Source organism: Vipera berus (genome assembly GCF_964194415.1).
Source record: "Vipera berus genome assembly, chromosome: 5".
NCBI classification, from domain to species: Eukaryota; Metazoa; Chordata; class Lepidosauria; order Squamata; family Viperidae; genus Vipera; species Vipera berus.
In genome coordinates, this window is record NC_138207.1 from 62,407,897 (window position 1) to 62,433,392 (window position 25,496).

At 38.4% G+C, this 25,496-nt stretch overlaps 1 protein-coding gene across 1 annotated transcript in view; it reads right to left on the reverse strand.

Annotated features, from left to right (window-relative positions):
- CHST15 (carbohydrate sulfotransferase 15) overlaps window positions 1–25,496 on the reverse strand; it is a 65,143-nt gene that overhangs the window by 7,802 nt on the left and 31,845 nt on the right. The window contains exons 2-4 of the mRNA XM_081328726.1: window positions 11,565–12,583; window positions 9,118–9,457; window positions 2,337–2,483 (exon numbers count right to left, since the gene is read on the reverse strand). Of these exons, the coding sequence (XP_081184852.1) occupies window positions 2,337–2,483; window positions 9,118–9,457; window positions 11,565–12,104 (1,027 nt within the window). The 5' untranslated portion in view covers window positions 12,105–12,583. The remainder of the gene's footprint in view (window positions 1–2,336; window positions 2,484–9,117; window positions 9,458–11,564; window positions 12,584–25,496) is intronic.

A 25,496-nucleotide genomic window follows, 5' to 3' on the forward strand; every position in this document is an offset into this window, starting at 1 on the left:
CATCAGAGTAGCTAGGCCAGGGGTCGGCAACCTAAAAAAGAAAAAGAGCCACTGGGAACCGGTTCCATCACAAATTAAAAAAAGAGGGAGCCGCGTGCGTGTGTCCATGCACGCGCATGCGCAAAAAGGTTTTTTGCGCATGCGCGGACGCACGCGGCTGCCATTTTTTAAAAAATGAGATGGAACCGGTTCCCGGTTGCCCGACGGCGACGGCCCGTCTGCAAAGCTGCCGCTTTCGGCAGCTTTGCAGACGGGCCGTGGCAGCTTCCTCAAAGAGCGGCGCCCCTGCCCATTCCGAGAGGTGCGCGCGCACCTCTCCGAACGACTGGAGGTGCGCGCGTACCTCCGCGCGAATGGGCAGCGGTGCCGCTCTTTCAGGAAGCTGCCGTGGCCCATCTGTGAAGCTGCCGAAAGCGGCAGCTTAGCAGACGGGCCGCGGCAGCTTCCTCAAAGAGCGGCACCGCTGCCCGTTCGCGCGGAGGTACGCGCGCACCTCCCCAAAGGTTTGGGGAGGTGCGCACGCACCTCTCGGAATGGGCAGGGGCGCCGCTCTTTGAGGAAGCTGCCGCGGCCCGTCTGCTAAGCTGCCGCTTTCGGCAGCTTCACAGACGGGCCACGGCAGCTTCCTGAAAGAGCGGCACCGCTGCCCATTCGCGCGGAGGTGCGCGCGCACCTCCCCAAACCTTTGGAGAGGTGCGCGCGCACCTCTCGGAATGGGCAGGGGCGCCGCTCTTTGAGGAAGCTGCCGCGGCCCGTCTGCTAAGCTGCCGCTTTCGGCAGCTTCACAGACGGGCCACGGCAGCTTCCTGAAAGAGCGGCACCGCTGCCCATTCGCGCGGAGGTGCGCGCGCACCTCTCCAAACGTTTGGGGAGGTGCGCGCGCACCTCCGCCCATTCGGGGAGGTGCGCGTGCACCTCTCCAAACGGGCGGTGCCACTCTCCATTTGGAGAGGTGCGCGCGCACCACTGCCTGTTGGAAGAGGTACGCGCACACCGGGCGGCTGGGAGCCGCAAGAGACGGCTCAAAGAGCCGCATGCGGCTCCGGAGCCGCAGGTTGCCGACCTGTGAGCTAGGCTTTTGTTAGGAAGTCAACACATATTAGAACAGGGTTTTCCAACCTTGGTAAGGTGTGAATTTCAGTTCCCAGAATTTCCCAGCCAAAAAAGCTGAAGATGAAGTCCACACATCTGTATTAGATCATGTTTAATGCTGCCTTAAGCATATCTTAAGGCATTTTTCTATCTCAGAGTGTCAATTAAACAAATATTGCTTTGTACAAATGCCAAACCTGTATACTATATTTATATGTGTGTGTGTGCGTGTGTATCTGTGTGTGTGTGTGTGTGTGTGTGTGTATCTGTAACAAAAATTATATAGAAATACAGGACTTTGTCTCCAATACCAGAGGATGGTTTCTTCCTTTAATGCATTTCTAATTTCCAAATTAGAAAGAGTTACAATTGCTAATTGCTGACTGTACATAGAGCCTGGTTAGACTTTGTTTTTGTCATGCTGACTCCACAGTTGCAACTAATTAGGGCCAGTCTCAAAACAACAATGCTGAAACAAAGGTAAATCCTTTTATACAGATTTAGGTGACTCAGTTAAGATAATCAGGAAACAATTTCCTTAACATTTTGTGCCGGAATATTAGAATAGGGCATAGACTGAAAAAAGCCCAGCTACAACCTACCAGGAAGTGAAGACACATATATATAAAATCTTATCCCAACTACTTCTAATTTATACATGCTTTTTATTATCATGTTTATTGATAGCTATCTTATGATGTTATTTGAATATTTTTAAATAGTTTATATATTCCACCAAGTTTGCAAGGACAATCAAGGCTGCAATTGTAACATAATAAGTGAGAACAGTCTACAGAAAGTGGATATATTTACTTCTCAAAAATATATATACTGGATGTTTATAAATAATTATTTTAAATAAATAATGCAAATATTTAAACAGCATCACAGTAAAGTATTTAGAGATTTGTAATGGAGGAAATATTTTATCATTTCACTGGTGCTTAAAGCTACTTTAAGATTGCTGTAAAAATCCTCTATTCCTTTCTCTGCTAACAGAACTTGTTGAAATAAAATGCTATCATATTTTGTTATCTAGTATATATTTCAGATATATAATGCTAAAATATTTTTAAAAGTCTGAATTCCCATTTTAATACCATAAACCATAAATCATACCAATACCAGTACCGGGAATACATTTTCTATAAATCAGCCTTTTTCAAAGTTCTACAGATGTGAGATCTAAAACATCTAGATGACACCAGATTAGGAAAAGCCGTCCTAAGCGGCAGTTTCTGTACCAATAATAATGTTGCTCCTCTTTTCATAGCTGTTCTCAGAATCTCTCTGCAGCACATTTTGAATCTGATGGGCAGCCAAATCAAACAGATCTAGGTAATCATTCACAGGGTAACGATCATGAAATCCATCCCTCAAACGAATTATCCCTGAAAACAAAGGGCACCAAGAAATAATTTTTAAAAATCAGCAATTTTATAATAGAGACTTCCCATGATATACATTTTGGAATAAGAGAAGATGTTTTTCAAAGAATGCAAGTAACTTGGGGTAATACAAAGACTGCATTACAATGCAATCCTAATTTCTGTGTAGAAGTGTGGGGACTATTTATAAATAATTTTAAAAATTGGCACCTGAGTTTGCTTGTTGTCCTCTCCTCCTTTCCCACCCATTTTTGGTATGTCATATTTTTAATATGGCATGCTACCCTGAGAGTAACAATAAGACACAATGAAAGCCTTTTTGGCTACTGAACAGGATAAACATTCTCAATGAATAATATACATTAAATTTAGATTATTCATTTCTGAAATGCACATAGTATAAATGATGTAAATGTCATGTTTTCAAGAACATAATTCATAGGAAAACATTTATGGTTTAAAATTTAGTTATAAGTTTAATTAGCATCCTACCAATATGTTATAATTTTACTTAGATTTTACCCAAAATATTAATTAACAGAATGCAAAACCTATTAAAGTAATAGAATGGAGATTATATTTTAAAAGCAAACCAGTAAGTCCAAGGCAAATTGCAAAAAAGATTTCATAAAATACTGCATTATATTAGTATAATATGGCATAATGCTTTTTCTCAGGACAGTAGTTTTATTAGGCAGGATGTGTAAGAAAGTCAGGAACAACAATAAAAAGTAACTTCTATCTGTAGAGGTCCAGATGAGTCACTGTAAAATCAATGAATACAGAATTATAAATAGAGAACAAAGATATGAAAGACTTCTGAGGAAAAAGCAAGGGAATCCATCCAAGACAAATCTTTCAGAATGTCCAGGAAGCCCAGTGAATTTTGGCTAAAAGTGGATTGTTTATCTAAAGTGGTCAGGCCTTAATCATGTCCAGCTGCTATGCTATACAGACACCTCAAGGACTGGGTGCTTGGAAATCTAATCTGAACAGTTATGGTATACCATGAAATGAATTACAGGTAGACCTTGACAACAGTTAACAGTTTAAAGTTACAAACGCCTCAGAAAAAGTCACTTACATCCTGTACTTGCACATATAATGGTTGTAATATTGAGGCTTGAAGCTAACGGTCCCAAATATTAAAGCTCTGATCTGGACTTCTAATCTTGGTCTTAGAATCATATTTGATCCCCAGGCTGGTGCCACTGCTGCTGTCAGACAATTATCAATTCCATTGTCACCACACCTGCATAGCTGGAATTTTGCAGTCTTGGCCTCTCTACTGAATATTTAGGTCAATTGACCCTGTAGAAGGCCAAATCAATAGTAAAAGAAAGAATCATGGATATTGATTGCCAAAATGACCTCATCAGTGCCCCTGAATTCTATTGTCAATTGTCAGACTAGGATAACCCAGATAATTTAACTTTTAGTCTAGAGGTGCTATGTTCTTTTCTATAGCAAATAAAGTCAGTTATACCAGAGGACCCCAACCTTTGGAGCACCAGGGACTGGTTCTGTGAAGAAAGATTTTTCTGTGGGCCAGAGGGGGCGTGGTTTCACGTGCTACCTGCATCCAGCGGATGAGGCTTCACTTGTTTGTGCGCCCTGATTGCTAGTATGCCGCGGCCCGGTGCCAGTCCATGGACCAGGGGTTGGGGACCACTGAGTTATACATTACCATGAGTCTTGTGGTAAAATAATGGGAATAAGTAATAAAAAGTCAGAGCATGTTGTGGAATGTATTTACTTCTTTCTATATTCCATCAATAGAAGAATTCTAGATAAAAAATTTTTGCAGCACTACAGAATTGGATATCTAGATACAGAAATTTGGAAACCAGCCTGTCTGATACAGATGTTTCAAATTTCAAATCCATATAAGAAATTAATGCAGTCTAAAAATGTTATAACATTATTATAAAGTATATCTGACAATTCCTATATACCAGTATACAGAGATGCAAACAAAGGTTCTGAATTTTTTTTTACCAAATGTTACAAAACTTACTATGCCAAGATACTATGCTAGTAAATACTCCATGAGCTTATGTTCTAAGATAAAAACTTAAAAGTATCCAGCCATGTCCTATTCTAGGGGGTGATGCTCATCTCTGTTTCTTAGCCAAGGAGTCAGCGTTGTTGGAAGACATTTTCCGTGGTCATGTGGCCAGCATAACTATACACAGAGGCGCACAGAATGCTGTTACCTTTTTACCAAAGTGGTGCCTATTTATCTACTCACATTTGTGTGCTTTCGAACTGCTGGTTGGGCAATAGCTGGGGAAAGTAAAAGGAGCTTATCCCATCACACAGCACTTGGATCTTGAACCGAGACTGTCAGCTTTCAAGCTGACAAGCTCAGCATCTTAAATTGCTGAGACATCAGGCCCCCATAGTTTCTATTAGTTTTTATCTTTCTTTTTGAAATCCTAATAACATTTTTTTTAAAAAAATAATTACATTTAAATTAAATTGCTGTGGGAATAGGGTTAGCAAGAAGGGGGAAAGCAGATAATTGTAACATATAAAAAAGACAAGTCAAAGAAAGTTCTTACTGAAGATAATAATAATAATAATAATAATAATAATAATAATAATAATAATAATAATAATAATAATAATAATAATAATAATAATAATAATAATAATAACAAGAAGAAGAAGAAGAAGAAGAAGAAGAAGAAGAAGAAGAAGAAGAAGAAGAAGAAGAAGAAGAAGAAGAAGAAGAAGAAGAAGAAGAAGAAGAAGAAGAAGAAGAAGAAGTTGGAAGGGACCTTGGAGGTCATCTAGTCCAACCCCCTGCTAAGGCAGGAAACCCTATACCATTTCAGACAAATGGCTGTCCAGTCTCTTCTTAAAAACTTCCAGTGTTGGAGCATTCACCACTTCTGGAGGCAGGTTGTTCCACTGGTTAGTTGTTCTAACTGTCAGGAAGTTTCTTGTTCTCCAGGTGCTCTGGAGAACAGCCTGGCTCCCTCTTCTTTGTGGCAGTCCCTGAGATATTGGAACACTGCTATCATGTCACCCCTCACCCTTCTCTTCATTAAACTACACATACCCAATTCCAGCAACCATTCCCTATATTTTTTAGCCTCTAGTCCCCTAATCATCTTTGTTGCTCTTCTCTGTACCCTTTCTAGAGTCTCAACATCTTTTTTACATCGTGGTGACCAAAACTGGATGCAGTATTCCAGGTGTGGCCTTACCAAGGCATTGTAAAGTGGTATTAGTACTTCACGTGATCTTGATTCTATCCCTCTGTTAATGCAGCCTAGCACTGTGTTGGCTTTTTTGGCAGCTGCAGCACACTGCTGGCTCATATTTAAGTGATTGTCCACTAGGACTCCGAGATCCCTCTCACAGTTACTACTATCGAGCAAGGTACCACCTATACTATACCTGTGCATTTGATTTTTCCTGCCTAAATGCAGAACCTTACTTTTTTCACAATTGAATTTCATTTCATATAAACAACCACACTGAAATTATCATACTTGGTGACATTATGCAAATATCCAACTCCTTAAAAGTCTATAATAGTCTAAAAGGTGAAGGGAAAAAGAGATCAGCCTCAAAGTGGTTGGACTTTTAAAATGATGATCAGTGGAAGATTTGAAGAGCATGTTGGGCACAGACCATCCTGAAGAAAGCCTATCTAGTTACTAAAAATCAACACCAACTTGACGGCACATGAGCTATACTTCCAAAATTGAGTTGAATCTGGAAATTGTGACACATGCAATAATTATCTATGCCTATGGCAAAATATTTTCTGTGAGTCATAAACTTTATTCTATATACAAGAATTCTAATTGCTTTCAGTGTCTGCACTCTGCCAAATTTGCATTCAAACAAGAAGATATAAAATCATGTTGTCATTGTGTCTCTGAAATAGCTCATCCTCAGATGATAACTAGCACCAAGTGTTAGTTGCAGTGATTGGGAAGCCAGATTTGATGAAACAATGCTCTACACCTAAACCACTGAAGTCACTCTTTTTCAACTGGGGTTACCTCAGAGCTCCCTAGGGGTTCATAAGAGAGTGTGATTTATAGAATTTTTATGAGACATGATTCAGCTCCTAGCCTGCCAGTTTGCAGTTGCTGTAAATATTGTAAAAATGTGGATAGTGTAAATCAGAAATAAATTGTATTGTGGAGTTTTCTTATTTTTTGCAGTTTTTATACGGGGATTTCCTAAGACCTGAAAATTACTTCAAGGGTTCTTCTTCTTTTTTTTATTAGACTTAGATACCGCCCTTTTCCCGTAGGACTCAGGGCGATTCACAAGGTTTTTTTTAAAAACAATACAAGCTTGTAAGCCGCCCTGAGTCTTCGGAGAAGGGCGGGATATAAATGGAATTAAAATAAAAATAAATAAATAAATTACAAAAATTAAAAACAATTAAAATGATTACACTAACCTTGAACTAAAAACCCAATTACAATTAAAATACAGTTAAAACCCCAGTTAATACTCTCAGTCCAGGCCAGAAAGCTCGAAGAGCCAAGTCTTCAGGTCCCGGCGGAATGAGCGAAGGTCAGGGGCAGTCCTAAGCTCTACAGGCAGCTGGTTCCAAAGGGCCGGCGCACCCACAGAGAAGGCCCTCCCCCTGGGTATTGTCCGCTGGCAATCTTTTACCGGCGGTACCCTGAGAAGGCCCTCCCTGTGGGAGCGCACAGGACAAAGGGAGCTTGATGCCGGCAGCAGGTGTTCCCTCAGATATCCCGGACCCAAGCCATTTAGGCTCTTCCAAGTTATAAAGGTTAAAAAAGGCTGCTGAAGGAAACTGATCGCATGTGATTTTTCTCAATCCAAAACACCCCGCATCCCCCCCAAAAGGCACATGCTATATGACCAATCTATCTATTCATATTGTTCTGGCAATATAATTCTGCAACTGGGCAGAAACTAATCACCTAAGTACACAGGCCACAGATCACAGCTTGAATAATCAATTCAGGCAGCAGAAGAAAAGCACCACAATTTAATTTCCTCTACTGTGCTTATATATACATACATACATACATACATGCACACACACACACACGCACACACACACATATATATATACACACACAGACACACAGATGCACATATATGCATGTATGTATATAGGTGTCAAACCCGCCGCGTCACATGACGTGTCTCAACATATCGTGACTTTTTTTTTGCATTGCCAGAGCTGGGGTAGGCGCAGCCTCCATATGATGCAACCGGCCCACGGGCTGGCAGTTTGACACCCCTGTTATAGAGTATCAACAAAAGAGTAAAATAAGTGATCTATTGGCTTCTCAAATGTCCTTTTCCCAGTCAGACACAATAACTGAATTGCCTCCTTCAGGCAAAATATAGTTATTTTCTAAATTACCTCTTACCTTCAGAAATCTTACTACAATTAAAAGAAAAAAATACTTTCTCAATACCAACATGCAACATTTTTATCTACTTCTATGTCACTCCTCTTTTTAAAATTTAAAAGTCTTTATTTTTAGGGATCACCTCAACGCCATAATTATTTTGATTGCCCTTTTGTAATATCCCTTTTCTGAAACATGCTGATTGAAACTGCACACAATATTTCCAAGGCTTATCTTGTGCTACAGTAGTGGTTATGCAAACTTAGGATGCACTTTGCCTTACTTGCACTGAACCACATTTGCCACTGCATTGCCTGTTTTCCCCTATTTGGAAAGATACCTTCAGAGAAGCATTAATCCCATCTACGTTTTTACTACTTTGAATAACTGGGCCATTAGCAAACTTGGCCATCTCACTGTTCAGTGCTACTGCCAACTCATTTATTTCAATAGCTAGAGAGCTAAAGGAGTTGTTTATTCACTTGTGCTGGAAGACAATTGACAAGATCTGAGATAAAATCCCTACTCAGCCATGAAGCTTATTTGATGAACTTGGAGCAGTCATTATCCTGCAGCTTAATATACCCCACAGCGTTGTTGCATATATATATATAAAAGAGAATATCAGTATATGTTAGTGTTAGTTAGTATATAAGCTCCTATGTTAGTATATGAGCTGCTTAGAGAACTGTAAGGTGTAAGTGTAATTAAAACTCTGGAGTACAATGCATATCAATACACATTAGTGAAAGCATATTGTCTGAAAGAATAACAAGAACCAAATTTCGTTATCAACCCTACTCTAAAGTGGAATAAATGTCTGAAATAATGACCACCAAATAAACATTAAGTGCTATTCATTTTAACTTCTTTTAGATAGATTCAAGCAATTTGCAGCTGACACTTCTGTTTTAAATGATATTTTAAGATGTTTTATCAAACTACTCTGCATACAACTTCTGTAGCTACAAATCATTCTACGCTTTAATAAACTAAGACAAAGACTGTTGCTTACATCAACACATTTTACACTGGGCAAATAATTCAAGGTAATGATATTGTTGGTGCCATACACTTATCCCTAAAAATGCCAACTGATAGGATTTTAGGGCAACTTGGAAACAGATTCAGCATATAAAGTCAGATTGCTGAATCATTTATTACTTCCCAGATGCTGAGAAACTTCAAAATTACTGAATACTGCTTCCTAAGGATTGTTAAGCAATCATTTAAATTAATACAAATTACTGATTATCATGTTTACTCACCAAAACGTTTTCTGGTCCACCAGTGAGGTTCCTTAATTGCTGAAAATTTCACTTCAGGATGTAGTCTGAGCCTGTCATAAAGATCTGTTGTTCCGCATTTTGGTTGGCCAATGATATAAAAATGAGGAAGACAGCGCAGCCGGTAATATTTGTCATCATAATGATATAAATGATTCCCAAATACCTTTCGAAGATAGTCAAATATTGTACGAAAACGTTTGGAATACAAAGCATAGGAGTTTGTGGCATAAGGGTTCCTAGTATTGTTTCCTTTGTATTCTTCATACCAGCAAGGATTCTTGCTGTTTGGGAGAAATTTGTTAGGAATTACTGAGAACATCTGCAACAGAAACAATAAAAGCTTGGTTAAAGTACTACGGCAATATTTCTTGTTATGATAGTTCAATTGTTTGCTTGTTCTACTAGTTTGATGTTTAGCTGTCCTCTACTACAGAAACACAGAAACAAGGGGACACAGAGTGACGGATATAAAGAAGAATATATTTCAGCAAACTTTTAAAATCAGGAAGGATTAATACAATTATCTCGCATGAATCGAGCAACTGTACACTATTCCATATAAAAATTAATTTATAATTATTAATACCTATGACAGATTGAATTTTGTTCATCTGTGCAAAGCTTTTATGCAGGTAGTCTTCAATTTATAATAGTTCACTTAGGGAGCATTCAAAGTTACAACGGCATTGGAAAAGATGACTTATGACCATTGCAGCATCCAAATATAAATCCATGTGATTTACATTTGGATGCTTGACAACTGATTTACATTTATGACAGTTGCAGTGTCCTGGGGTCATGTGATCACTTTTTGCAACTTTCTGACAAGTAAAGTCAATAGGGAAACCAGATTCATTTAACAACCGTGCTACTAATTTAACAACTGCAGTAATTCACTTAACAAATGTGGCAAGAAAAGTCATAAACTGGGGCAAAACTCACTTAACAAATTCCTCTTAGCAACATAACCTTTGGGCTCAATTGTGGTCATAAGTTGAAGACTACATGTAATTATTAATACCTATGACAGATTGAATTTTGTTCATCTGTGTAAGTTAAAAAGTCTTGGCAGAAGGAATATCCAGAGAGAAAAGATATTAATTTTGCATGCTAGCCATTTTAACTGAGTCATACAGGTCTTCCCAGACTGGAGTTACACAGATGTCTAATTCAGCCTCCACAAGTGCTTTCCTTCATGAAGGTTGACTTTCACAACTGCAACTCTAACGAACTGCCACATACTCGGTGCATCCAACCACTATCCACATTTCCTAGCATTGAAAACTTCCCCTTGATACTTCACTAAATAAGGAGGTCTGCATTTATATACTGACTATCTTGCTAAATAGGTAGCAGTCATTTATCTCCTTTGTGCCTATTAAATTATAAGGAAAAATGTGGTAATAGATGTTTATACTTGGGATTTACACCACAATGACTTTTATGCATAATTGGAAGAATTAAAAAATAATTATGTTTCATTATTGGATATTATTATCAGTTCTTTTATTGGACTATGTAATCATACATTTGTTACTTCCTTCCCCTGCCATATAGCATACTGTCTTGACAGTTATGCATATCGCAAAGAATTACTCATGCCTATGTGTGTTAGCTCTCCAACTAGAAATAATTTATAGTAATTTATAGCCTTCCATATTTCCCAGAGATGCAGAAAATAAAACAAGGGATTTTTTTCAAGGCTGTAATATAAATGTTTTAGCCAGCCTCTAGTTGACATGTCAATACAAAAAAGCAATGAAAGTACTTTTCCACACCATTCCTCTTACTTGTACTATATAGTGGGAAATATATGAGGAACATAAAGATGTACTTAAATGTATGATACAATAAAATTAAATATATGATCTCTACTCAAATAAATAGTAGCATATTTGTTTAAAATAGCATCACCTGTTCCAATAAGAAAATATTCCTTATTAAGAGCCGTGGTGGTGCAGTGGTTAGAATACAGGATTGCAGGCTAAATCTGCTGACTGCCAGCAGTTCGATCCTGACTGGCTGAAGGTTAACTCAGCCTTCCATCCTTCTGTGATCAGTAAAATGGTTTAAGGTTTAAGATTTATTAAATTTATATGCCGCCCTTCTTCCTGAAGACTCAGGGCGGCTCACAACAATAAAAAGTTAAAAGATATAAATACAAAAATTAAAAGAGGATTAAACAATATAAGAAATAAGAACAATTTAAACCAATAAAAAACCAAATTTAAAAACCATAATCAGTCCAGGCCCGCTCGTTGGAATAACCAGGTTGGAATAACCAGGAGCCCCGATTGTTGGAGGCCATATGCTGACTCTGTAAATCGCTTAGCACCATGAAATAGTATAAGTCTAATACTATTGCTATTGCTATTACAATATAATAAACATTTATACAACACAAAATTGACTACTTTTATACCTACATGCGTCTCTTGTTTCTTAAGGTCTTCCAAGTCAGGAGGATACCTTGGTATGAACTCAATGTGTGAAGATATAGTGTCAATAATTACTTTAATGCTGGAATAATCCTTTGCATATGAAATATTCATTTTAGATTTTTGGTAATGTTCTTTCTTATCACAGAAATTGCCATTGTCCATTAAGTTCGAATTGCTGGTAAAAACACCATAATGGAGTGTTGGTTGCATAAGCAAAAGACCATTTTTAGTTCCGGTCAGAATATAAGATGCAGTCACTAACATCATTATTAATAATCCCAAAACTAAGCTGCATATCTTCCCTTTCTTCAAACAAAACAGTCCAGCCCAGCTATCATTATGATCAGTCCTCACTTCCAAAACTGCAAGTAAGTTCATCTGCTTGCTATCCACAAACAAAATTTGATTGTCTCCTCTACATAGAGGACACTTTTGGATATTGTGACTCGGGCCTCGGCACTTGAAACACTGTTTATGCAAGTCATTTGATAATAATGTTATGCAACAATGAATGCAATGCCTCATATTAGTACCATTAAAGCATTGAAGTAAGGATCCATCTACAGTAGTCAGGGAGGAAATTCAAGTAGACAAAATTCATCTTCTACAAACAAGTTAAAAAATCCTTATGCAATAGTTGTTTTTTTAAAAAAATGAGACTAAAGAAAATACTTCACAGTTCTTGAAAATCAAGGCATACCACATGGAATTTTGACATGAATAATTTGCATAAATGATGAGAACAAGTTGATAAGATTAAAAAAAATAGACTAATTTAAGTTTTTCCCAAAGAACACGGTGAGAATGGGATTTCACTGTACCGAAGGAAAAGACTCAAAAATGAAAATGAGTTCATCATCAAAAGTTAACACAGTCAGTTATGTGAGAAAGAACAGTATTTTTTAAGTTTGAAAAAAGTTCTTTAAAATGTATATTGAGAAATAACTGATATTTTAGAGAGCTCCATCTTTGTAATAAAGCTTCGGGATGTTGTGTTATATGACCTAAAAAAACAAAAACAAAGACAATGTGAAAATTCAGAAGTAAATATCCAGAATAATCTACCAGACATTACTCAAAGTGTCACCTAATTTAGTAGACAGTGAATTTTCAATAAGATTCAATAAATAAAAGTTAATGCAAGATTTTGATCCTAGTATCAAAGGAGCCATGGCGTCTTCATGTCAAGAGCAGATAAATGCTTAGGTAAAATTTCTATATACCTTTTATAGGCTTGTGATATATTCTTAATAACTGATAGTTTATAAAACTAGTTTCAGAAGAATTTTTTAAAAAACTCTGACAAAGTTCTGACAAAATATTTAAAGCAACTGTGTTTATGACTATGCAAAAAGGCACACAGAAAATTTGGCAAAAATAACAGAAAGAATTGCATGTAAATAAGATTTATAATTGGCTTTGAGAATACTTTTATATATTTCAATATAAAAGATGACAGATATAAGTTATGAAATTTGACATATTAACATATGATTGATTACCAAATGCATCTTCAGTCTTAAAATATACTTTGCTTGGAGAAGGAGGAGGAGCCAAAATAGTGGTGAGACAGCAGCTGTTACAAAGAGCTCCTCCAGGTTGTTTATTTATACCTATTTACATTATCAGATTTGTTTTATTTTACAACTAATCTCACCAGCTCGGGGTAATTCATCAAAGACATTAAATTACTGGAGTTGGCCAGTTACAATTAATAACCAAGGCACAACAAGATGCTGAGATATTAAACAATATGTCATCATCACATCAAGTCCATGAATCAAGCTCTCCAGTATGTAAGAGAAGGAAATAGCCACACCAAGAATGTAGGAAAACAGACAGTCATTCTGTCAGACTACATGCAGCTGACTAGCAACACAAGACAAATCAGATACAAATCAATGACTCTTTTACTCAGTGAAAAAGTGCTGAGCACCCTTTCAAAATAGAGAAGGCCCTATTAATTCCAAAAGAGGAGCACCTGGGAACTCTTTGGTCTTCCCAGACATAAACTGGAAATACGGAGCTTAAGAGATGATAAAAATCCAGGAGGAACCTTATTCTCCGGGCTAGCTACCTCAGAGGAGAATACCTTTTTTTAAAACGTACTAGAAACCAGCTACCAATTCAATAACCCCATACCTCTCCCTCACTTCAGAGTTCAGGATTTCAGGTACATAAATGTGCAAATATGAAGGAATCTGATTTGCCTATAACAGGTGCTAGTCAATCCTGGCTACTCAGTTTCACTTCATAGCGTTTATCATGCTACATTCCCAACCTGTACTACCAGTTCTTTTTGAACACCGAGAGTTACCCTGCTAAGCAATGAGCTTGCAAATAATCAAGAATTACCCTGGGGTGCTAGAAGCCATTATGCTTTTGTATTCAATTTGATCTCCAGTAAATATATTCTCAACATTGCTGGAGTGGATGATATCTCCAAAACAAATCCTCCCAACCCTACAGTAAAAATTTCAGGTGTCCCCCTCCCACCCCATTGCTCCCAAGAACACTTATTCCCTCTCAGTCTGAGGCAAATCCCTGACATTGCTCTCTTGGAATATTACAGAGTGGAGACCTAGGCCCAAAGAAGTTGTATTTATAGAATATATTTCTAAATATATTCTAGGGGGGCTTTCGCCCAGGTTCGCCTGGTGCGCCAGTTGCGGCCCTATCTAAGCCGGGATGATTTATGCACGGTCACTCATGCGCTCGTGACCTCTCGTCTGGACTACTGCAACGCTCTCTACATGGGGCTGCCCTTGAGGACCACCCGGAGGCTCCAACTGGTACAGAATGCAGCCGCGAGAGTTGTGTTGGGAGTCTCCCGATACTCCCACGTTACACCTCTGCTCCGTGAGCTGCATTGGTTACCGGTTGTCTTCCAGGTGAGATTCAAGGTACTAGTAATGGTGTTTAAAGCCCTACATGGCAGGGGTCCGGAGTACCTTAGGGAACACCTGCTGCCGGCATCAACTTCCCTCCGCCCTGTGCGTTCCCACAGAGAGGGCCTCCTCAGGGTGCCACCAGTCAGAGAATGTCGATTGGTGGCCCCCAGGGGGAGATCTTTCTCTGTGGGCGCCCCGGAGCTATGGAACCAATTACCGGTTGAGCTCCGGACAGCGCCCGATCTTCGCTCCTTTCACCGCGATCTGAAAACATACCTGTTCGAACAAGCCGGCCTGGCCTGAGGGGGGATTGGTGGGGTATTTTATTATTATTATTGGGGTTTTATTATGTATCAACTGTTTTTATGGGCATGTATTTAATTACCTTTTAATTTTTGTAACTCTGTGTTTTATTCTTGCCCTGTACACCGCCCTGAGTCCTTCGGGAGAAGGGCGGTATAGAAATATTAATAAATTAAATTAAAATTAATTAAATACAGTATACTGTTATTCAGGAAACCTGGCAAGCTCACTGTCTCTATATTTTTTTTTCTTTTTATGACTCTTTAATCCCTTTATTTGGGGTGGAGTTGGGGCGACTGAATGGAACTGAGCATTTACTGGCCAAATGCCCTTCCTGATGCCTATGCAGAGTTCACAACAGATATTTTCTCTTTGCACCCTGATACACATCTGCTGCTGCCTAGGATTGAATTCTCAACCTTCCGAGTAGGACGTGAGCATCTTCATCTCTATATAAATAGATTCAAAACTCTACTGCAGTGCCTGGCCTGGGACATGGTAAACTGAGAGGAGGCATTATGTTTATACATTTCACTGAATCTTAATATCATTTCAGATTAAATCTTTGGAACAGTATCTACAAGCTGTCACCATTAATTTCATCAATGTGAGCTTATTATTAATAAAAGTTTATATATTGCATTTCTGAATATGCTCTTAGGTTAACAGCATTTGTACTAAGGCACAGAATTCTTGTAATCCATCAATACCATCCAGATCTAAAGACTGTGCCTTCTTTATTTGTTAGGAAAGCTAAAGATGTAATTGAAGATTTTAAGGGGTGGCAAATGCAATGTTGAGATAATGGGCTGTATGTGGTCTCTTATATGGAGTAGGTGTTGCCAAAAGAATAAAAATTAGGTATGTAGAAGAATCTGCCCACTTTATGGTGCGGGTTTATCAATAAAACCACAGAAGTAAGTTGAATATAGTGGGAATCAATTATTTAGGAAGTGTGCATCATGAAACTAAAAGATGTAACTTAAAAATCAATAAGAGCTGATTGAGACTGAAAGTAGATTTGAACAACCAGTGCAAAAGAAGTAGATAGAAGTGATTTTGAATGCTCAAAAATAAAGTCGTGAGGAAACAAACAAAAGGCAACACAGGAATAATAGAAGAGAAGCTGTGGAAGAAAGGAAAGTATGCAAAGATAGAAAACATGAGAAGTACAGCAAATTGTGTTAGTTACTAGATTTATACAGTGTATATATATATATATATATATATATATATATATATATATATGTATGTATGTATGTATGTATGTATGTATGTATGTATGTTACCCCTGACTTATGCTTGTAATTTCTTTTGCTTAATGTTTCTTACTCTTTTCATATTCTAGAAATATGAGAAGACTGCTGTGCTTCATGCTATGAAGAAAAATGATTGAAACAAGACTTGGAATTTTCTTTTAGGGCTATTAGTGAAACAATTGCTTGAAATGACGTTGCTGGAATAAAAAAAGCCTTGTAGGATATTAAATCCCATTCATCCAACAAAATGTACTGTCATAATAACACTATAGAACACAGAAGAAGGTTTTCAAGTCCATCCCATTCACATCTTTTCAAAGGCAGACATATTTGTACTTTTAAGTGGGAATAAGATGGAGGAAAAAATGTAATAAAATTCACTGGGTGATACTGCAGTTAAGAATGGTTCCCCCCAATGTGCAAACAATACAGTGACAATAAATAGCGTCAATAGTTGGATGCTTGTTTGGATATGGATCCGATTGATGTATGAAATTTTGGGCAACTGCTGCAGTAATATCTGCAAAAAATAATTTAAATAGAGAAAGAATATATCCATGAAAAAAAGGTTTAAAAGGTTGATTTTTTTCACTGATGAAAAAAGATCTTTCAATTCCAATAGAAGCTCGAAGTCTGCCAAGTTATTTCCATCTATATCTTGATGATGAATGTCATTAGGCAGTACTGACTGCCTTACTTAATATGCTGGGGAGGAAAAAAAATCAATGATTTTTTTTTGTGGAATTACAATTTCTATGCATTTCCAAAATTCAGGTGAGAAGCCTAAATGCTGAAAGGGAAAAAAAAATCCTTGCATGAACCCAGGAGAAAATTATGTCATAAGAAATACAATATTTTAAATAAGTTTCTATTCTATCCTTAAAGAAAAGATAGTAAATTATGTTTTAATGATTTTAGTAACCACTAAGCACTTTTTTTTGGCCTGTGTGTGACGTTCTTTTTCATATGTTACTTCATGTTGTGCAAGAGAACATTGTGACCTTTTTGTAGACAAGATTTTGGACTACTATTCTAGAGGGCTGACTTTTGAAAAGTAGATAGGACCATATCATACACTATTCCAAATTGAAATAAAATAAATTTCCTCCCTTCTTGAATGTTTTGGTTCAGTTAATTGGTTTTAATTTGGTGTATCATACATATATAATTATCCAGTTAAGTATAACTGTTTGTACATACCAAGGCAGGGGTTTACAATTGTGCTCCTGGAAATGTAGTCCAAACTCTTCCAACTGCAATAAACTGAGTATTAATTGCAATTGATCAGTTCCTTTCATCTCTACCCCTAACATAAATTAATACAATCTAAAATGAAATTGTAACAGTGTACAATAATTTAAGATATAAAATATGGTAAAATTATATTTCGGAGTCACCCTTGCAATCTATCCCAATCAGTCCCACACATGCAGATCTCAACCAAACCATTTTGTTTAGGTACTGTGCTATGTTAAATGTTATTTTCAAGTTCTGGCTGGACATAAGGTAAGTTGTTTTGATATGGGGATCCCAATGGGTCATTCATTTGGTATATAGACCAAGATACCTGTCTCTCACCCTCTTATACAGGCAACAGTCAAATAGGATGTGAGCCAGGTCTTCTACCTCTGCCACTCTGCAAATGCAGAGATGCTCATTGTAGGGTATAGCATGAAATCTCCCATATCTGACCATTGTGTCAAGCTGTTCGAATCTCGCTCGTTTAAATATCTCCCTAAGATGTTTTGGGAGTTGTAACTTCAAATGTCTACTTGAAAAGTATATTTGTATTTACTCAGCCATTTCAAGTTACCCACCTTACTAAGGATAGCTATATCAGTTTGTGCTTCTATATCCTTAATTCTTTGGGCAACTCTTTTTTTGGATTGCTCTCCTGTTACGCAAGAGACAGGAAGGCCACAGCTTCTTACAAAATTTGTTAGTTTGGTGATCCAGGAGATTTGTGATTGTAGTTTTATTTGCTCTAGTAGGCATAACTTGGGGAGTCTATCAGTCTCCATTTCATTAACTTTGCACGAGTAGTTATAAGCTCTAATTTTAGATAATGCATGAATTGTATGAATTCCCAATTCAGCTCTAACTGCTGCAGCAGATGTTCTTGGATCTACACCCAAAATACATCTCAAATTTATTTATTTATTTATTTATTTATTTATTTATTTATTTATTTATTTATTTATTTTAATTCCATTTATATCCCGCCCTTCTCCGAAGACTCAGGGCGGCTTACAAGCTTAGCAGTAGCCTTCATTCTATGTATATGCCTGCTTATTAGGGCTTTCATACACCCCCCAAGCAGCATTATTACAAAGTCAGCTTATTGCCCCCAACAATCTGGGTCCTCATTTTACCTACCTCGGAAGGATGGAAGGCTGAGTCAACCTTGAGCCTGGTGGGACTCGAACCTGCACTAATTGCAGGCAGCTAGTGTTACTTAAGGAGGCATTAGCCCACTGCTCCACCAAGGCTCTGGGACTGTGTTTGTTCTAGGACTGTGGTTGAGTAAACACCCAAAATTTCTGCTCCATACAAGAGCATTGTGGTAAACTTAGCCTTATAAACCTTGATTAATGGGGCTAGGGACCCTGGGTAACTATGGTTCTTTAGTTTGAGCAGTAAATTCAAATGGGCTTTTGCTCTAAATGTACTCCGTTGATGATGGCAGGCCCAAGATCCAGTCTTGGAAAAAGTTACACCCAAATATACAAAGGTGTTAACCTGTTCAATTGGTTCACCATCTAATTGCCACTTATGTCTCTGATGGTTTCTTCCAAACACCATTATTTTTTATTTAGATTTGCTAATGATTAGGGAGTTATCCTGACAATAAGAGCTGAATCTTCTTAATAGCCTATGTAATCCTACTTGTGAGTATGATAATAAAATCATATCATCAGCATAAAGCAAGCTGTTACAGTAAGTATTTAGGATTATCGGCATCTGTACCATGGTATCCTTCATTAACCCTGGCAATTCATTGATGTATAAATTATAATAATGGGGCCAGGATACACCCTTGCCTTATCCCTTTCTGTGAATCCTGTTAGTCAGAGCCCCATTAACCCCATACCGCACCCTCAAACAGGTACTTGTGTAAAGGGCTTTAATCAAAGCCAGGAGTCTGGGTTCTAATTTAAGGGATGTCAATTTACTCCATAGTACTTCTCTATTTACCATATCAAATGCTGCTGTAAGGTCTATGAAAGCAGCAAACAGGGGTCTCCTCTTATAGGCATATTTGGCAATTAGATGGTTCAAGACAAAGCAGTTATCAATAGTAGATCTGTTTTGTCTAAAACCTGCTTGTTCTTCTGTGAGGATGTTGTTTTCCTCTACCCAGATTTCAATTCTGTTCAAAAGGTACCTAGCATATATTTTTGCTACAATGTCAATCAGGCTGATGGGCCTGTAATTACTAGAAGCCTTTTTATTCCCTTTTTTATATATGGGGACAACTATTGCCATCTTCCACCCATCTGGTATATGGCAGGTGTTATTTATGCAGTGCAAAGCTTTACATTTTTTTACTTGAATGTGAATCAGCTCAATTAATGTATATAAGTAGTACTATATTCAACATTTAATGATGAACTGATCACCCCAAGATGAAGTGGTGATTAGTAGCTTAGATGGTTTGTGAAGAGGGACAGAATAATTTATGGAGATTTAACAGCTTCATTAACAGCCTTTGTTCCAATATCAGCATTATCTATTCAGGAGACCCTCTATTTTTCTTTCTTCTCAGTAATGCCAAGAAAATAACATTCCTAATTTATCTCAACTGATGTCCTTCTCAAGATTTCAAATATATGGTTATTGCAACAGTTCCACAACTGTATTACGCAAGGAATGCAAATCCATTTCTTTATGTCTGACATGTCAAATCAGAACTATCTGTGCAATTAAAATTTGAGTCTGTACTATTATTGCTACACATTGCTATACAGAGGGTGCTTAAGTAATACAGTAGACAGAAGTAATTCTTCCAAAGTACTAAATGTTCCCAGTGTATTAATATTTTACCCTCAGGAATTACTATAAATTTAGTACAATAATATTACATGGGCCTCATAAGTGGCTGGCCAGTGCATGTGCGTGCGTGTGTGAGCTCGCACCCCCCACACACACTCATGCTAGCGTCGTAGTGTCACATGGGCACTAGCAATGCCATAAGCATGGGGTGGGTGCTAGCGTCACCATCAGTGCACTCCCCTAACTTGTGCTAGCATCACGGCATTGGGCAGGCACTAGCATCGCCCAAGCAGCACATGGGCCTTCGTGGCCCCGTTTGCATCATGTGCGCAATCACAGTCTCATTTGTCCATGAACATGCTCACATGCATAAAGGCACCTCCACTCCCACCCCCCACCCTGGGCTGCCAACCCAGAAAGGGTGGGGACCCCTGAACTAAACAAGCATTTTTCATAGTTATATTCAAATATCAATAATAAACTGTTTAATGAAAAATGGTCTGATTAGAATAAATTATGTCAGTTAATGTTAATACACTTGTTTGATTAATGCTATTTGCTTTCCTAACTAAGTTAAATAATATGAGACTTGTGTAGGTTAAAATAGTCCATTTTCCAATCCTTTCTCTTTATCTTCAGTGCTGCTGTGGAAGTCTATTTGGAGCTGGGGGAGTATTCAACAATATAAGGCATTGCTATTTGAGGAAAATTCCTGTGCATATTTTCGATAATAGATAAAGGCATGTGGATAATTTTACAAACTGCCTGAGTATGCAGAATTTGGAGAAATTCTGTGGCAGATTACAAGATATGCTAAATGCAACAATAGTAAAGGATTTGGTACTAGTGGTGCATGAATGGAATGCAAAAGTGGAAGAAATGGAGAACATGGCAATAGGAATTACAGAAGAAGTACTGCCTCAAACTATGTAAATGCAAACTCTACCCATCAACATGGTCAGATGTACAACATCAGAAACAGTGTGGCTATAAAATAGGAAACAGGAGAAATACAATCCAGTTAACTAATCACTTCAGGCACAGAATGTGAAATTCTTGATGTCAGATTTATAGTAACTTGGAAAACAAAGAGAATAAGTGTGCCAGCACGTTTTGACCTGGAAGGCATAGTGTCTTAATTTGAAATCTATGTAAGGAACAGATTCAGTATGCTTAACGTAGGTGAAAGAGAACTTGAGCACTATAGAATGAGATAAGAGACAAGATGAAAAACAGACTAAAAAAATATTCCCAATCTTTCAAAGAGGAAAAGACCCATGTGACTTTGAAAATAAACTATCAAGATAGAATAAGAAAGATAGAAAATGAAGATCTTCAGCCACAAGAACAAATAATGACTGCATGCATATTTACAATATCAAGCTACGAAGGACTAGGACAGGCATCTCAATCTAGATGTTAGCAAAGAAAGCAAATAACAAGAAAGGAAAATAAGAATTCTTATTTAGACAAATCATAGAAATGAAGGAAAAGGTACCCAAAGAAGAGTAATCACAAAAGAGATTTAATAATTACAAAAGAATATACAAACCATATTTACAATTTACATTTGCAAAAAGAGAATATAGTCAGGAATTTATTCCATTATTAAGTTAAATCTGGCATGCAATAGATTAGGTGTGAAATAACAAAACACCTGGTGAGATAAAATGTGCCTAGCTCGTTTAAAGTTACAGGAGACAGACAGTTCAATTGCTAACATTTATATGACAAGTTTGGGATAAAGCTGGGCTTAGAGATTGGAAAAGACCTAAACCTAAGAAAGGAGATGCAAGAAAATGTACAAATAAGTAAACTACTTTGTAGATACGTATTTGCTTAAGATCATACAATGGAAAAAAAATAGAGCCACGTATGGAAAGAAACTGAACAGCAGGTTCAAAATAGACGGAATGATATGAGATCTGAAAAAGCAACAGAATTATGCTTTGTCTTGTTGACCACCGCAGGCCATTTCTTCTATAAACTACACCAGAATGTGCAATATATTAACATTAAAATCTCACTGTTCCTGTAAAGCCCTCATAACAGAGACTTGCAGTGGCCCCTGTCACTGCACTGCAAACCCCAGTGTACCATTATGGCTGAGCACTTTAGATTTTATTGCAGAATTCACAATGTAAGAGAAAGCCTCACAAGATACGCTGTTGCCTCTAAAAAGTGATCCCCGCCTGTGCATCTCTTCTGTAGAAAGATACTGTACCGTGGGCAACATGAACAGCATCACTCTCTAGGCAACAGGGTAAGAAATCTCACTAATAGCAAAATAAGGCATTCCGATTCTGTGGGGCTGAATATTTATAACAGACCTGCCACTTTATCTAGAAGACTTGCCACAATGTGGGGAAACAAAGCCACATTACTTCAGTATCCCAGAGTATGGGCATATTACATCTAGTCCTCATTTAGCAACCACAATTGGAACCGGCAACTTGGTCGATGAAAAGGCTGCTAAGTGAAAGCACAATTGTGCTAAATGTAAATGAAGGTTCTCATTCATCCAGGTAGAAATGTCTGAAAATTGAATCATGGCAAATGGACTTATTTTCTTGTTGGTTTGAGGGCAATTTGCTTTTATAACAAAAGCACTATCTTCAACAGAATGCAAGCGTTTGAAAGACTGGGCTTAGAGATCCTTTTAATGGTTCTTATTGTTGCATTCGGATGTTAAAACAGCTTGACAAAAGGCAGTGGAATTTAAATTGTAGCTTGGGCAACCATTGTAGTAAATAGCAGCATTACATTTAATTGCTCGAAGTCATATGATATTGAGAATCTCATGGCACCACTCAGAAATGTAGTTAATAAGGTATCTGCCAACAGAGTCTGCTGTTAATTAAGCTGTACCGCAATTCAAATTTGACTATTCCCATCAAGAGGTTTTGTTGCTCATTTAGAAGCATCACCACATAAATACACAGAACGCCAACCCCAGAATGGCATTTAATGAGAACTCAAAGTTATTATAGGCATGATGTAAACCCCCTGATTATGCAAGGGAAGATAAAAGCATGAGGAGACAATGAATAAAGTGGACGGATAGAATCAACAGATTAATAGTGACAGTCTAAATTGTAAACGTTTGTTCATGGAATTTTGCCTAAAACTGAGTAGGAGTTTGCTAATAATAGCACGGTAGTAAAAGTAATACAACAGCACTGGATGAGAAATGAAACTGACTCAGTTTATTTCAATGAAGAATATTTGTAGCACATGGTTGAAATGAGGGGTCCTTGGTACTCTCTGAACTTGCTTTCATTACCGTACTACAGTGGTGGCGAAACTATGGCACGTGTACCAGAGGAAGTACTCAGAGCCTTTTCTGTGGGCACATGCGCCATGCCCCGGAGATGGCAACTGTCCCTCTTCAACCAGCCGTCTGCTAACTCGCCGAGGTCCCATGTGGCCAGATGCATCCCAGCACGGCTGATTTCCCTCCCCCCATCCCGTCCCTCCTGGCTTCCCATGCTCTCCTTTTCCCAAGCACGACCCACTGCATCGCCTCCTCAGCTGTCGGCCGACCATCCAGCTCAGAGGCGACTTCTTTAAACTGCTGGTGGTGGGCTGTGGAGCCCCAGAATGCTCCGGTCGAGGGGCCAGCAGGCTGTGACTGCTGACAGACACTATCAGCCCTCATGCGTTTGCTGGCCTCTGTGTGCGGGGGCTGATGGTGTCAGGCAGCAGCCGCCCCGGGCCTTGCCTTGCCCTATGGAAATGGCACCCCTGCCCTGCCTCACCTCACTCTGCAGGAGAAGCCTCCTGCCTACCGCCCCACCTGCCAGAGACCCCCTGGATCTCCCCCAACCCTGCCCACCCCCCACAAGTATCCCTGTGTGGTGACACTGAGGTGACCACACCCACCTTGGCCACACCCACCCAACCTGCCATGACCACCACAGCCACGCTCACCCAGTGGGCCACACCCACCTGGCACCCGGCGATAAATAAGTGGGTTTTGGGTTGCACTTTGGGCACTCGGTCTCTAAAAGGTTCGCCATCACTGCCCTACTAGGTAACATCATCAGTGCTAGTAAGGAGTGTTGTTTGCTGTCTGTTTATATTCTGGTGTCTTGCTTGTCTGGGTGGGTGGGAGCAATCTTAGGGATTTTTTGGTTGGGCTGTTTACTAATGGTTCTTTGGCAATTTCTTGATTGGGGTATTGCTTACTTGATTGTTGATCTGAAGGTCCAAGATTGTTGGTCACCTTCAGACAATCAATCAAATAAACAATACCCCAATCAAGAAATTGCCAAAATAGCCCAATCAAAGAATCCCTAAGACCTCCCCCACCCACCTAGACAGGCAAGGTGTCAGAATATAAACTGACAGCACATGGCACTCCTTACTGGCACTGATGATGTTACCTAGTTAAGGTAATGAAACGTCTGCAAGAAAACAAGCAAGCTCAGAGAGCACCAAGGATCCCTCAGATTATTTCATATTCATTATCATATTTTTCCTATGAAGAAACATCATTTGAAAACTATGGATCCAAGAAATAGCTTCTGATAATCAGTTAAAGAATGGATTGTGTATGTATGTATGTATGTATGCATGCGTGTGTATGCGTGTTAGAAATTGTGAAAGGAACAGGAAAATATCAAGAAAAGAGTTGATTAATGCAAGAAATCAGGATAAGCTTTCTGAAATTCAATACACTGTCTTGGCAGATTAAATGTCTTTTCAGTTACTTCTGATAGATAAGAAATTAGATAATGTTTCACGGCACAGGAAGGGCTTTTCTTGCAATTCTCACAGACCAATCATTTCAGAGAGAAGTATTTCACAGCAGTCATCTACTTGATGCTTGCAAATAAACCCTTGTTTTTCTACCATGGGGTGTGGCTGTGCACTCATTTCCAAAAATGGAAAGCTCCTCAAAAGATTATTGTATTTACAGGGAATTCTTTTTCTATGCTGAAGTGGGAGGTAGGGGAACTGGAAGGGTTCTGGACTGATTTCTACATTAAACAAAGGCCTCATTTTTTTGCATCCTGTTTGGAGAGGAAGATAAGGAAAAACAAAGCAGCATGAAAGACCCAAAGAACAAAACTATAATTTACAAGACGAAAACTAAAAATTCCTTTTTTAAACAAGTATTCTACTTTCAGGTGTCCTAACAACAGCTTCTCTGAAGAGTCCACCATCTCCTCCTGGGAAGCCTTTGGGAACAATTCAAGTTGATGAATATGTTACAGACAACCTGATACACAAAGAAAGAAATATTTGAAATTCCCTCCATTCTTTTCAACATACGGAAATGCCAAGTCAAAAGGAAATTAACTTAGTATTCCCCTTTTTTCAAAATAATTGAAGAATTAATCATTTTGCCTCGTCCCTTTGTAAATTGGGAAAGCAACATTTTAATTGCACAGCATGCATTATATAGAAGTATCAGTGCAAAGTGCTCAAAATTTCACAACACGATAAATGCTGCAGTCAAACTAGAT